Source organism: Anser cygnoides, chromosome 6 (assembly GCF_040182565.1).
Source record: "Anser cygnoides isolate HZ-2024a breed goose chromosome 6, Taihu_goose_T2T_genome, whole genome shotgun sequence".
Classification (NCBI taxonomy): Eukaryota; Metazoa; Chordata; class Aves; order Anseriformes; family Anatidae; genus Anser; species Anser cygnoides.
In genome coordinates, this window is record NC_089878.1 from 22823964 (window position 1) to 22839875 (window position 15912).

At 35.1% G+C, this 15912-nt stretch overlaps 2 protein-coding genes across 15 annotated transcripts in view; one reads left to right on the plus strand and one right to left on the minus strand.

The window, feature by feature from the left end:
• GALNT3 (polypeptide N-acetylgalactosaminyltransferase 3) overlaps positions 1-15912 on the plus strand; it is a 44097-nt gene that overhangs the window by 25233 nt on the left and 2952 nt on the right. Inside the window, exons 14-18 of the transcript XR_010832448.1 lie at positions 2176-2854; positions 3402-3558; positions 12377-12508; positions 14669-14782; positions 15674-15833. The gene's annotated coding sequence lies outside the window, so the exon portion shown is untranslated. The remainder of the gene's footprint in view (positions 1-2175; positions 2855-3401; positions 3559-12376; positions 12509-14668; positions 14783-15673; positions 15834-15912) is intronic.
• The window catches only part of CSRNP3 (cysteine and serine rich nuclear protein 3), a 104870-nt gene that overhangs the window by 4223 nt on the left and 84735 nt on the right, over positions 1-15912 (minus strand). For 10 of the 14 annotated variants that reach the window (XM_048061455.2, XM_013171388.3, XM_013171390.3 and 7 more), the window contains 2 exons: positions 11005-11301; positions 8490-9518 (listed from right to left, as the gene is read on the minus strand). In XM_048061455.2, coding sequence (XP_047917412.1) covers positions 8490-9518; positions 11005-11301 — 1326 coding nt within the window. Of the gene's footprint in view, positions 1-1442; positions 3965-8036; positions 9519-11004; positions 11302-15912 lie in introns of those variants that run through there. The other 4 variants (XM_066999743.1, XM_048061454.2, XM_066999744.1 and 1 more) reach the window with 4 other exon arrangements.

Genomic DNA, 15912 nt, shown 5'->3' on the forward strand with positions numbered 1-15912 from the left:
AATTTTAAACAAATCGCTGCAATTACACCACAATTTTACTAGTCTGATTTGAATGGATTACATGTCTGAAAGACCATCAACTTTTGAATCCATGCTGTGGCCTATTATTTACCACTTGCCAACAAAAATTTTCAAAGCAATTTTATGTTTTTATGGGGAAATATATATACAGAGAGAGAGATGAACCTTCGAAAAAGAAAGGTTTGGAATAGACAGTGTAAATTTGACAGTTCGTATTTGTTAAAACAATGAAGACATTAAAAGTAATAATGTAATAAATGCTTTGTTTTTTACAAAATTGCTAACTATTAGTTGTAGATAGAATCAAATCAAAATAACAAAACTGCTATGTTTTATGTTGACAGGTATTAACCAGGTATATAACATAAAATTAATACAGTCACTAATCTGTATTAATCATTTTATTTGCAAAAGGTTATTACACCAGAATGCAATTTAACTTAAAAGATTGACTTTACTAAGACACTATTACAGGCTGAGGCTCTTAGGAACAAATTTGTAACCTACAGATTTTGACTATTTTTGCACTGTTAAATGTCTAGCGCTTATTTTACATCAAACACTTTAAAACATGTTTCACAAACTACACTTCAGACATATTTCCATAGAAGTGCCTACATCAGTCAATTAAAAGAAGGACCCAGTTGTTAAGCATTGTTTATGTGGGCACTGTTATGTGAAAACTAACATGGTGGTATTTGTATGTAATGGTTTTTAGAAAAATAGCATGCTTACTTGTGTTTTGTTGTTTTTTGTTAGAAGAACTAGCTGCCAGTGCACATAACGTTCAAATCTATTCAAGAAGCTAAAAAACTATGTTCAATCCGCATCTCAGAAAAACACAAATGGATGGCTGTTTTTACAATAATCCCCCACTGCCCCAGCAAGGATGACCTTCACCCATAATCCAGACTTCAAATTTCATTCTTGAGCAGTTCTTAAAAAAAATAAAATAAAATAAAATTCTGGTGGAGAAACTTAGACAAATTAGCTACCCTAATGTACGAAGCCCCATTCGAAAATTCCAAGCTAAAATGTTAATAAAAAGGACACATGCTTCATTTTTTTGCTCTTAGTGTCTGTTGTTATTTAAGGAACATATATTAGAACATGTGTCTCGGAGCTGATCTACTTAAAATGATACTGAACTTGACTTTACAGTTGACATAGGCAAAGAAAAGACATGGTAGTGTAGCTTCTAGGGTTTTATTTTCCTTTGTTGTTTTTACCCCATGCTTTTGGATAAGTCTTTTATTTAATGTTTGCCTGCCTGTATACAATTTCTATGGCAAAACAACATTTCCTATTTGCACCGAGTTCATATTTGCTTTAAAATATTAACAAAATTCATATTATGATTTGATATGGCTAAACTTGTAGTGAACAGGCATATACTTTTCCATCCCTGTTCTGGGGATATGTTCTTTTCCTTTTTTTTTTTTTTCATTCTTTTCTTCTCTCCTATATAGTATTTGGTGTTTTTTTTTCCCTTTTTAGAAAAAAAGTCCTTATTAATCCACTTCCTGCCTGCTTCCTTCTTTTCCTCTAAACTGACCTTTCTGTCCTCCCATCACTCACCCCAGGGTGTATATGTCCATGTCTCGAGACAAAAGGATTATGTTGATCCTCATGTTAGAACAGTGGTGTTCATTTGTACATTCCACCATTTTTCCTGCCCATCAAGAAAAGCTAATCCAGTCTTGATGGCTTACTGGCAAGTGCACAGTTAGAGACAAACACCTGTGAGGCAAACTTCTTTGACTTAGTTCTATTTGACATTAGTTTTCTTCAGGTGTTTTATTAAAGTGTCACTGCTAAGATTCAATTGAAAATAATTGAATACATAAATGAAGTTTGCCTTTATTTTTTGTCCTAACCCTGGTATCGTCTCAATTGAAAAGTAACAATGTAGAGTATCATGAACATTGTTCTCCAGTCAGTGGGACCATATGCATACTGAGTATCCTTCTTACCATAGACTATACTGAAGTAGAGCAATACACATTTTTAATTTTTCTTTTTCATATGTAATTCACTTCCATTTTTAAAAAGGGAGTTTTTCATTTATTATTTATATTAGGAAAAAATCGCAACCCTAGTTTGAAGGAAACTTTACTTTCTTACACAATGTTTTTCTGCTTTCCCCAATCATAGGTTTTCATCCTGTACTGGGGCTCTGCTGTATCAAGCATTACACTCTTCCTCTGGATCTGCAGGCTTCAAGAGGATCCCCTAACACATGTTGGCAGCTCATGGGGGTAAGTTTCCTTTCTGTATGTGTCTGTAGGAACCCCGCTGGGATCACTCCCTGATAACTGTCTATTCAGAGCCAATGAGGTGGAGGGGACATTTTTCACCACAGTTCCAATTTGTCTGCTTGCTAACGTAAGTGAAAAATATAATCTACTCTTCTTCCAGAGTAAAGGGTAGCTAGCACAGAGGACACCAGAGTTGCCCTCACATTCATTTGATTTTAATGAAAAACCTTACTGTACAACAAACCTTTCCCAGATACATAGATTAAGGGAGGAAGGAAAAAACAAAAAGACTAAGGCTGCAAAATATGGTGATGTTTTAAATGAATTGGATGTTCTTACAGTAATTAAAATTCTTGATATCAGCCAGTAGAGTGGCAGAAAGTTCTCAACAATATTTATAGGTTTCTTCCTCCTTAGGTAACAATGCTTTGGAACATTTTAGCAACCAAATTAAAAGCTGCCTGTGAGGGAGGAGGAGGAAGAGACAGTGAACAGGAAGCACTTAGGAAGAACTCATGCATGTGTTCACTCAGATATCTTTACACCTAAATAGCATGTAGTCATCACTTCATAAGGTTTGTACTTTGGATTGCACACCTCTTGGAGAAAATGGACAATTAATAATTTGCATATAGGCAGTGATTACTGAGAACAGCAAAATTAAGGTACAATTATTTTTTTAAAAGAAATATTGAAAAAGCAAATGTTGAAATTTCTCATGCCAAGGAACATGTTAATGAACTCTGTGCATGTTTTGAAAATAACAGTAGCTTTCTACTAGTTAAAAAAATAGTAATCAGATTTAGGATTTTAGAAATAAATTCTATAGAATATATTCTCTGAGTTAATTCTAGTTTTTCTAAGTATTTTACATCAAATGTTCTGAAACCGTAATAAAGTAGATGATATAACTACTCTTGAGCCCCAGTAGGAAAGCATAACACCCCTAAAGATTAAGGATTTCCCATATCATCCTCTTCTGTGCCTGTCCTGACTGCTTTTGGAAACTAAACTAGCATAATGCACGAGTTTATATAACTCATGAGTTATACCACAGGAGTTTCTTGTTCTGCAAATGCCTTTAAAACAGCACTGTGGGTCCAACTGTCTCTTTTGCTTAAGCTTAGAGTGAGGACTCTGGCTTCACCACAGGAGCAGCCTCAGCAAGAAGTTTAAACTCAGAGGATTCAACTGGCAAAAGAAGATATGCAGAGGAATAAGATTGCCTGTTGCTGCCAACTATGGTGTCATTAACAAATTAGAGTCTTGCTGCTTAAAGGTAGGGTACTCAATAGGTAAGTCAAGCTTTTATTCTGATTTTCTTTACGAAATCCATTGTTAAATTTTTGCTTATTAATTTGGTCCATGGAAAAAAGAGCTTGCTTTTGTTTGGTGTTTCACATTAGTGATACAATTTCTATTCACTTCTGAGCTGGACTGGGCTTTAGTAGGAAAGTGACTTAGTTTGCAGTACAGAAATTTAGTTACCAATCCAGAAAAAAAGAGGAAAAAATAGTATTCTGTCTGTTCTACAGAATATTTTTATCACAACATCTCCAAGTACCTTGCAAACCAGAGCACTTCCAAGTGATGGAGCAAGACAAAGGCAAAGCCAAAAGGTCTCCTCTGTCTTAGCCAAGTACTCTATCCAGTATATCACATTTCCATCAAAGTATCTTGAAAATCTGAAATATTCAAAAACATAACACATTCTGTTTTGCATACAAATGTATGTATTCAATCTTTAAAAGTGAGCTGTGTTTAGTGAAGACATCCTCTCAGTTGATTATGGGGCAGGGAATGCTACAGGATCAGTCTGATAGCACATTTACTGAAATACAACACCCAGATAAGATTGGAAACTGGATCTGTGAGTAACAACAGCATGAGTACTACATGCATTTTCTGTAGAACTTATACAAAAGGCAGGATGGCATTGTTAACTGATGCAGTTAACAGAGCAGTGAGTGGGATGAACCATAATTATAGCAATTGATGGTAATCAATAGCCTTAAAAGACATAAATGTCAACTCAAATGATTCACTAGCAGCAATTTATATAAATGCAAAATAGTAAAACTTAACACTTTTAAACCTTTCTTATCTAAATGGCAAGTACCTGGTTAAAAAAAAAAAAAAAGAGAAAAAATTGTAGAAACTTTTGCTGATTTTGCTTGTTTTTTCAAGAACGTTTCAATGGGTATGAATTGAGTTACAGCTCTTAGGAAAAAATGTGATTGCTGCAGTTTTGCCACTAAAGTTCCAGTTTTATGACTAACATCAGTTAAAGCTTTATATATAAACTTTAACAATGCATTTTTCCAAGACAGGCAAAGTTCACATTATGGGCAAAAAGGGATTCAGTTTTACGTGCTATTTCATTGATCTTCTGTTTGAAAATCCAATTTTATTGTAACAGAGGGAGGCGTGCTTTTTTTTAATGTATTTTTCTGAACTACCTAAGGTAATCATAAATTATCTGCCAGTTTATTATCTGGCTTCTTATGAGTGCTTATCAGTAGCCAAATACATTAGGAGAAAAACCTGATACAGCTATCAGTAAAGTAAACATTTCCACAAATGATATGCCATATCTATATAGAAGCAAACACTGCTGTTTATCACTTAATAACATAATACTTTTATCACATAGAAATAAGCTTGCCCAAAATGATAGGACCTTGTTATCAACATTAATGTTAACTAACTGGGAAATGGGACGCAGCATATGTAATTATGTACTAGCCCAGAATATAAGACTAGAAAATTCTCCAGCCCACGATTTAAATTTGTTTTTCCCTACGTGAAGAGTACTTTGGTCTTCTAAACAATACATGAAAATCAAGAGATAGGAACCTTAACTGTCACCGGATTTCTACAGCCTACACTAGATTTCACAGTTAAATTAGCTTACCTGTTTTGGGCAGGGCTGTGACTTTTTTTTTTTTCACTCTAGTCAACTTACAAATGATCAAAAAGGGTTTAGCATAATATTTTGCTAGTTTGTAGTTTGGGGAACAGGTTGAACTATACTGGAAAAAAATATATTTGTTTTTGTTTGTTGTTGGTTAGTTGTTTTTTGTTGTTGTTTGGTTGTTGTTGTTGTTTGTTTTTTTTTTCTCCCCCATAGTACGAGTTCATCTCTTTTAGAAGGCTTGTTGATATTCTTAGTATAGCTACCAGGGTATCTCCATGAATTACCAACAGACTTGACTTCTTAACTTGTTGCAAGAACTAAACAAGATTTCTTTAGTTTGTACCCTGAGACTGAATCTTGATCACAAAACAGTAGATCAAAAGAAGAGTTATGCGTTCTACGTTATCACCAGGTAGTTAAGAATATTTTTTCAAAATAAATCTTTATCCTGCACATTTTATTTTGCAACTCCCAGGAATTAGGTACTTTTAAGCAAGGGAAAATAATGTAACAAATGTTCCTTCATAGTTGCTCTGCTTTTATCCTATCTATTATAAGCTACTTGTTATCCTATGCTGCAAGCTTTAGAGAATTTAGCTGTATTCACCCAGTGCCCCTAGAAACATATACATCTAAGTATACTCAGAAATGTACACAGATGTTAATATTAAGGAGGCCTGGGGACTGAAGATTTTGCCAAGAGATAATACTGAACTAGCATCTCAGTATCTTAAAGCTAGCTGAGATGTATTTTATAAAGTTAATCACTTACTGTGCTTGCTAATATTATTAAAGGTATTTATCATTTGAAAGCATAGGGGCCAAGAAAATAATTTCTTATTGCTCAGTAAGGGGGTGAATAATGAAACAAAAATATTTCATTTAACTTTCCCCTGAGAGTAATACCCTGGTAAAGTGTGCATGATTCTCCAGTAGCCAACACACTCTGAAGGTAAAAAGCTGTTATTGAGTCACAGCTATTCTCCCAGCTCAAGAAGGGATTTGTGCTTTTGCTGCTGGTGTTGAGTGAGATTGCCAGATTTAAGCCTGCTGTTAATGCAAGATACCTACATACAACAAGACTTGTTATGTTTGCTTGCAGAATAACTTAACCAGAACCATTCTTATTCTTGCATGCAAAACTTTTTATAAGCTAAAGTGTTTTCCTTTAAAAATAAAGATGGGTATGTGCTATATGGAAGTGGCAAACACATGCATTTTACCTGGCTACTCAGCCTGTACAGAAAGGGATTAGGGTGTTCTGCGACTGGGAGGAGCAGGGCCTGCTGAGCCAGTTAATTAACATCACTGCACTTTCCCAGGAGATGGAGTCTGTTGTTAATGTGGAATTCAGTCCCTAGAGAACTAGGGACATGGAACAATAGAGGGTGTCTTGTGGAAACAAATAAAAAAACTTTCCAGCTACTACATGGAGTAAAAATATTTTGCTAATTTAGTGTAAAAATAAAAATCAGAAATCACTGATCTCAATAAATGAGATACTCAGATCTTATTAAAAACATTGCTAAGCTTATTTTTTAAAAAGCATATTTTAAATCTGGCAATTTTTCTACTGGAGTACTATACATGATGTTGTAAAGATCTTCTAACCAAAACAGTCAACGTTACAGAGCTAAAATATACGCTGTGTTTACATGCATACTGCTATCTAGATTTGACACTGGTAAAAACTAAGATGCCAATCCTTATTTTGGCTAACATGACAGATCTACATTGCAACCTACCTGGTGTATAATGAAATTTCAGTATTAGAAGAAATTACTAAAATAGCTTCTGAAATCAAAATAAGGCAGTAGAGAATTATCAGTGTATAGAAAAAATAGGCTTTTATAACATCCATTTCTTGAAGAAAGCAATGTTAATAAACTAAAGACTGTAAAATACAGTAGGTATTTTAATTTCCATGTAATTTTAAAACAAATGGAGTAGAAGTTAATGGATATCCTTATGATGAGCATGTTATTCTGCTTGGAAACTTCAGCAGATAAAAAATCTCTGAAGCTATGTTGAAATAGCCTCATTGAATGTATTGGTTCCTAATTAGACTGAGTGACTCTGGAAATCTGGGATACAATCAGAAGTCCACAAAAACCTTCTCATTTCATAAAAAACTGCTTAACAGGAAAATCTAGACACTTCCACATTACTTTCCATGCTTCATTTAAACTGTGATCAGCAAGACTCTGCTTTTTTAAAATTACTTACTAGCATATTCATAAATTGACTTGGGAAAACATTTTCTACAATGATTTTGGAGATCTTACGTATACCTCAGAGTCTGGAGCTATGGCATTTCTCCAAAATAGTTCACAGTTCCCACAGTTAATATAGTACTGCAAAATGGCACTAAAGTGCATAAGTATCAGAATGTTTGTTGGGTTAAAAGGTGCTGTGCAAGCTTAAGCTACTGCTTTGCCATTATATACAAGATCATTCTTTGGGGAGGGGGAGTGCTAGTTCTGGAAATGCCACTGATTTTAATTTTGATGGAGGATTGTCTACCATTCACCTTCCTAAAAGATACAAATGCCCCCTTTCTGACTCCTCTGTTGGTCAAGAACAGTAAAAAGAGAAAATAGTACTCTAAAAATGCATTTCAAGATAATTTATCAGAAATAGTATTTTTAAAAAAGGAAGAATACATGGTACTCCAGATGAAAATTGGACATGCTCTTTGTTACTAGTTATGGATCTTCTGTTCAAATGAACATGCTGTTCATTTTTATCAAAACATGAGTACTAAACTACCATAAATAAAATACATAGAATACGGAACAATTAAAACCTTTTTGTACAGTAATTACTTACATTAAACTTACCATCTTTTCAGATATGTTGAAAATTAGGACTCTAAACATGATTATTTCAAAGTATCATTTTTAACAATCTTGCACAGGCCCGACAATCAGAAACATGAAGCTTTGATTCAGATAGCTTGGCAGGTTTCACATACTTTGACAGGTAGGCTACTGTGAAATATGTTGGGTGTGGTTTTTTTTTTTACTTACGTGTTCTATTTTTATCAAAAGACAGTTTGATGTGTTTGTTTCTTTGTTGGCTTTTTTTTTTTTTTTTTTAATCTTTACATTACAAACTGACTTTGTGCAATGCCACTGCCAATGTAGCTTGAGAAAACAAAATCTGTCTGGAACACTGACGACAGTCCAAGTGTTTTCTACCTCTTAAAAAAAGTAAGATTCTAGGAAATCCAATTTGAGTGCATTTCAATACAGGAAGTCAGTCCTAGAAGAATTTTAATATTAAACAGGTACCGTTTCTACCACTGGTGATTTGATGCACTCTTCGTGCAGTCTGCTCCTTTCTGGGAGGTTTAGTGAATTCTCAGCAGGGTGCTCTTGTACATGACTCTCGCCATTCAAAGCTGAAACAAATCCATCTTGAGAAGGACCTTTCAAGTATGAGTGAAATTCCACTTGAGAGTGACTTGGCCTATGCTCAGTGTATAAACTGTTACATGGAGCACTGCTATCACCTTCAGAAGATGAGCAGCAAACAATCACTGAGGGGTTTGCAGAAGGGTAATGAGGGCTGCTAAAAGTTTCCTCTGATTGCCGTGTGTAGTCAACAAACTGTTCTGAAGTCATGTTGTAAGGCACCAGAGAAAGACTACCATTCTTTACAGCATCCCTTTCTGAGTAAGTCTCACCAATCTGGTTAGCAGTGCCAGCAACGTGGTTCTCTATTTGGTAATACAGATTTGAAGAGTTAGTATAGTATGAGGCGTTTTTAGAGTGGTTTTCATGCACAGCAGTTCCATCAGAGTAGCAAAGGACAGAAGGAAGAGGCACCATATCAGCATGGGAGCCCATGCTTTCTACAAAATCATCTGCTTTTTCTTCCTCATCATCTTCCTCATCTTCCTCTTCCTCTTCATCATCATCTGATTCACTAGGGGCTAAACTCTGAGTGCTAGAATCTGTAACTCCACTACAAAAGCTACTCCCATCTTCCTCTTCCTCCTCTTCCCCAGGGCAGTCCAAGTCCTCGGCTGACTGAGAATGCATAACTGCAGCCTGAGGTTCAGTTTCAATCTCAAAATTTTCTGCAATTGAATATTCAACCGGATGGGGTCCTGGACTCATAGAACTAGTGTGTGCACTTATCTCACTGTGGCAGCCATTTAGTGCTGGAACTTGCTGCTCTCTATTTTTCTCCAATTCGAGTTTCATTATTGTGTGCAAAAAGTGAGTCCGTACACGGATAGGATTAAATTCAATTCTACCTGCTGTATTGCTACACCCTTCTTTAGTGCAACCGCATGGAAAAGACATACGATCCACCTTTTAAAAAAAAGAATACAGATTAACAATACTTAGCATAAACCTGGTGATACGACATAACCTAGACAGCCTAAAGAAACACAGCAGTGAAGTGGGATTCAAGTGGGAGTCACCTGACAACTACTTGTAAGAATAATCATAACTAAAAGTAATTCAGAGGGTTAACCCTGGAATTTAGAAATACTGCTGAAAACGTAAGGGACTGATGTTTACCAATGTTGCATAGTAGGAAAAAAACGTTTCCAATTTGTGGGTAGAGTTTTACATAGTGGAACAAAAAATTGGTTATTTTTCTATTTATGGAGCTGCTACAGCGTTACATAATGTCGTGCTCAAATCCAGGCAAAAGTATTACCCAGAAAAGTCTTAAAATTCTGATAAAAATCATGGAAACTACAGATCTATTGAAATAAAATGCATTATCTATAAAAAATGTTATAAAGTTGCCAATAGGGCGCACCTGGCCACAGAAAGCAGGAATAGAAACTCTATTATATTTTAAAAAATATTCACTCAATTGTAGATGCAATATTTTACACGCAACGGACTGTAGGCAGAACTTATACGTCCAATAATATCCATCTTAAGTATGTAAAAATGTGACTGAATCCACAGATCAGGTAGTTGAATTAGATAGCTTAAGGTCTATGATTTTCATCTACTCTACAGTATATCAAATGTGATGCAGAGGAAAGCCATGTAAAGCAAACTAGTACATCTTCTCCATATGTGAAGATGAAAACAGAAGTAGCAAAGAGAATATATTATTTAGAATAGCAGTGAAAATTTAGCTTGGATTTAAGAAATAATGAAAAAATGCATTTAGGAAGAAATCAGCTTGGCTGCATACTAACTCAGGAAAATTAGCAGACATCTTTTAGGAAGCATTTTGAGACATTTACAGTTGTACATAGAACATCGTGTAAATGTACAATATGCAATACCATTTCAGTCTGCGGAGAGAATAACTACCTGCTAGGTTAGCAGATATACGTTTCATTGCCTACATGCAGTTTTTCATGCATGCATGTTAAATAAAGAACAGTACCACAGTGTCATATATTGCTTCTTATTGAGTTTGGACTATAATTCACATTTGGACAGCATGTGAATTGTCTCTCAAACAAAAGCTACATACCCTTGTGAAATCTGCAGGCTACTGATCTTTCTGTTGTTTCCATTTGCATGTTTAGATAAAGGGCAAAGGGAACATGAGGAGCAGAATATTTGTGTATGAACAAAAAATATTGAACAATGTATGTGCCTAAAGGATCATAAAATAAATGTGTTTAAGGAGATAATTTGTATTGCACACTCTGAACTCTTAAATCTGAGACTTAAACTAGTTTGAGATCCACAAGTGTTATTGTTTAACAATTCACTTAATAAGCTCCCAGTACTTACCACATTAACAAGAACAAAAAGTACAAGCACTTCTCCCCCCTCCCCTTGCTATTTAAATATTGACAATAATATAGACATTTACCTGACATTTTATGCCTGCAAGACTGCAAGTGCAAGTTTCTGGATCACAAAACACACGGCAGTCACAGCCACAATCCTCTCTGGACAGCCGGATGGCTCGCAGCTCATGTTTTTCTTCCACATCAATCTTCTTCACTCCAGAAGCTCGTAGCAGTGCCCTTCGCTTTTTTGTCGGCAGGGGTTGTAGAAAGAAGTACTCATCTACTTCAGTGTTGTCTAGATCAATATCATCATCAGAAATGTCATCCAGTGTCAGGGTATTCGCCTCTTCAGATTCCACTGTACCATTCTTTGTCATCTGTTACAAAGAACAAATAACAAAGTGCTTAAGCTATCCTTGCATATAGTTGTTATACATGTAAATAAATGTAATGAACTATGAATGTGGAAAGACATCTGTTAAAAAAAACAACAAAGCCTATTGCATTTCACCCTTTGTTCTGATCTCCACGAATGCCAGTAAAAGTTCCATAATACAATTACAGATGGGGTGAAAAGGCAGTTCACACTGTAATTCACAAGTTAATTCACATTTTTAGTTCACGTTTGCCCTAAAGCTAGTTTTTTTCTAAACTTCCAATTTCATATCTGCTTTTATATCCTTTATTATATATTGTAGTTTGCCACATCTCATGCCTTTCTAAAATTCTAGTCTTTTCCATATCTCTTCATAGGATAATTCTTGAAGCCCTTAATTTGTTTTAGTTCCTGTCTCTGGGCTCTTTGAAATTCTTCAATAGCCATTTTGAGATAGCAGTTATACTACTAATGCTATTTCAGGTTAGGACGTGTCACATCTCCAAAACAATGCATTTCATGTACTCTATCCTGTTCCTCATGGAGCATGACAAGTTGTTTGCTGTTTGTACAGCTGAGGTCAAACAGTAGTCTTTCCACTGAACTGTTTGAGCACATACCTGTATTTTGCTTGAGCTGATAATTAATTTTAAACCCAGAAGTCACTTAATTTTGCCCTTTTCTACCTACATTACTTCACACTTACTTTATATTACTATGGCCAGGAAAAGAGGGGTAACAGCACCCTAATCAATTCTATGTGGCCCTGGGGCAATGGAGAGTTTATTTACATAAGGTACTTCAATATATTAGTTCAATGAGGTAGAAAAGACAACATTGGAAGTTTTCCTTTTTCTGTGTACTTTACAGTGAAAAACAGGTATATCCTCAGAGCATCTTGAATTAGCTGTCTAAAGCCAGTGGGTGGGAATAACCCTCATTACATGCAATTCAGGCTGAATGTTCAAATCTAGAATGGCAGCCTTGATGTTTTAATTTTTTTTCCTTTTCTTCTATTACCTAGGTACAACTAAGTACAATGTATTTATGTTGCTTTTTTTTTTTTCATTTAATAGAAGAATGGCCTACCTAAGAATTCTGACTTCTCCGGTTTTAAATATACATGGATCAAACCAGTCCTTGAGCTGGTCAATTGTCTTATCATAATTTAAATTTGAAACTGGGGAAGAATTCTAATCCCTGCTTTGGTAATTATTTTTTTATTTTATTCAATAATTGTTTAATACAAATCAACTTTCTGGTGTCTTACCTATGAGGCAAATGCTGTAACTGCTCAGTTTACAAAAGGCACCTACAGAATCGTGCCAAGCCTGTCACATACTTCTCCCCCTCCTCCTGCAAATCTGAACTGTTTCGCTACATAGCAGTAGAGCATTTACGAGTGAAAGCCAGCCAGGCGCTGAATGCTTTAGGCATTCTGCAGACTGTAAAGTCAAATGTGTGGGCATCCAGTGAGATAAGACAGCAGTCTGTAATTTCAAAGCACCTTAGCTCCTTTTGACTCGTTTGCTGGATGCTATTCTTGTCTCCTCTGATTTTTTTTTCTCAATTTTGTCATGCAAAGAACAAATGAATTAATGAAATGGAAAGCTTTGACCATCTCTTAAACAAGTAATTGGGCAACTACAGAGTGAAAATTATCAAGAACCATCAAATATATTTTTCAATTCAAAACTTCAGGACAATGTTATGTTCTCTTGTCATAATATTGCTTATCTGAATTAAACTAGATATGTAGATGAGTAAAATTTCTCACATAAAGCTAAAGGTTAATGCCATAACAATGGGATAAGGCACCAGCCAATGAATACATGAGGTTTCTGGGTGAAAATCACCTCAACTCTGTAAAACGTGAAAAAATTAGGTTAGATGCTTTTGCTTGCTCTAGCTGGAAGCTATTTCTTATGGTAGGAAGCCAAGACAAAGGAAGTCAACACAGAAAATGTATTTTTAGTTTCTCCTGCAGTTCACCATAGAAAAAGTGAACTATCTATTCATTATAATTTTGTCTGTTACCACTACTGTCTTCCATTTTTACTGTCCAGCTACATGAACTGAGTAAGTTAAAGGCTTCCGCATGTTCCTAGACAGGACTACAAAATTGAAATCTGAATATTCTGCCCTAAGATTAAAACTAATTTACCAATTACTGACAGTACCATGATCAACTTGAATAAATTCAGTTAATTCTCGTATGTCTAAAGCAGTTACTTACAGTGTACTACAAGTTTCTTTTCTTAGAAATCATTAAGCATATATGCTTCCACATGCACCACCGTAATCACATTTAGGTTTCATAAATTTACCTAGCTTATAGAAAATGGTGAAATGGCATAGATTTTTCATAGAAGCTACTCAACATTTCACCATTTCTTGACAATACGTTTCAGACACATTCCCTAACACCTGATAGAGAGAAAAAGATAGAAAAAGGGCTAGAACGCTTTCTACACAACTTAAAAAAAATAAAAATAAAAAATTAAAAGGTTCTAGAGTAATTCTGTTCAGAGGCAAACCCACATCATTTTACATTTGCATTTGTCTTGTTTTCAGAATAAGAACAATCTGCACCGATTTGTCTGTTGGTCCACAGACCCAGGAGCCTTAACAGCATGAGTCTCATGCTAACAATTCCAAAATATCTTAATCTGAAGAGACATTATGAGTTAGCAATAAGGACTAGTGCAGCTAATCTGTTGTGTTTACTCCTAATGTTTCTTCAAATGACAACGTATTTAAGTAAAGCCTACCTTGTACCTTTCATCTTGACAAGATGGCTTTTATGCACAGACTGCCATTAGAATTTTCACACTCTGCTGCTAACAGTGTTTATGCCACTGTCAGCAGTGTTTACACCAAAGTGTTAGTGCTAAATGGCTAAAATGACTTGAAGATGATTTTAAAGTCTTTATCTGCTTTTAATTAACAGAAATTTCTTATTTGGCTCTTTACTTTTAGCAAGTAAAAACATAAGCAGTACACCTAATATTATGAAGACTCAGTTCCCATATATTCCTGTACTTCTTTTCTTTTCATCAAATTCTATAAGAGAGAATGCTTTCTACCTATGGGTTTCTTATTTCAATCCTATTGAAAAAAATTAAACAGGGAAACTGAAATTGAAAACAGGCTAAAAAAAACACTGAAAACGTTACTGTTTGCTTATTTGTTTTCAAACAGAAAGCCTTTTTTGAAGAAACTTTGCTGTGCTTCAGTTTCTAATTTTCCTCATTTTTCTGTGCAGATGAACAATAATTTACATTCATATACTGATTAGTAGGTTTTCATTATATCACTGACATTATCACCTTAGAAATCTACAGCCTTTCCTTTTTGTGCTCATTTAGAAATCACGTGAATAGCAAAACAGCTCTTCCTGGAAGTCAGCCAAGGGATCTACACAGTTACAGCTCAATTCACACTTGATGCTCTGAAGATTCTGTGATGCGAGATGTTTAGAGGTATAATCTCTATTTATGATAAATCACTAACTCTATCCTTTTGTTTCCAGCCTGTCCAAATACCCATCTTTAATTTACCTTTGTCCTGAGTGGTTTTATATTTGTTTTCATTATGACAGTTCAAACGTTATGAACTATCTCAGAATGTTTCACAGTTCAAATAAGAAAAAATACTGAAAAAAGTAATTACAACAGTAAGGGTCGTATGTACTTATTCAGGTATTCAGACATAAAACTTATGAACAAAGTTCATTCTAGTGGAAAAGTACTGTGGGATTTCTTAAACGGGGAAGGTGCCAGTTTGCTTTATGCATATGTAGTAGTACCTTAAATAGAGATAATGGTATCAGAGAAGGAAAAGGAGAAGGAGAAGCTGTGGAGCACAGCAGTTTGGCTACAATTGTTGATATTGTTCACTTTTAATTACAGAATTCATCTGAAAACAAGCCCAAAACACAAGCTATCATATAGGAAGTTTTTTTTATTTACTAAACAACGTAACAAAAATGGAGCTTTTGCCACCAGTTTTAGAGAGGCAGAAGGGACGCTTCCAAGACTGCAATCCCCTTCTCTCTTCTCCTATTCTTTTTGTTTTCCTATACAATTTGCTTCCTCTGCTCTGCTAAATTAAAAAAAGATAGCTTTAAAACTATAGCTAAGATTTGTTCTGACTAGCTAAACAGATATAGCGGGTTAATTTGTCTGATGTTTCTTTAACACAGACAACTTTTGGTAAAGTATTAAAGATGCATGATTGTATAAATTGGTACATTAAAAAAAAAAAAACACAACTTATTCTGTATTGCTGTTACCAAATTTGGTCAAGTTGTCCAAGAAAATAAGGTGTTTTGTTTTCAGTACTTAGGATGTTACCATTGCTTTCTCTAACAGGGCACTGTGCAAGGGCTCAGAGGACTTGTTCACTTCCTGGCACTTCCAGACTCTGCTGGATACCCTGTCCGAGGCTAAGTTCCACTGTCTATCTGCCTTTGTCATCTTCTCTGTGAGAAAACAGAGAGTACACAACCATATTCTCGTAAAGCACTTTAAGGTACACATTAGTACTTTAGAACCACATCAGCACTTCATAATATCTAACAAAAAAGAAAAAATGCAATTGTTTCCATTGA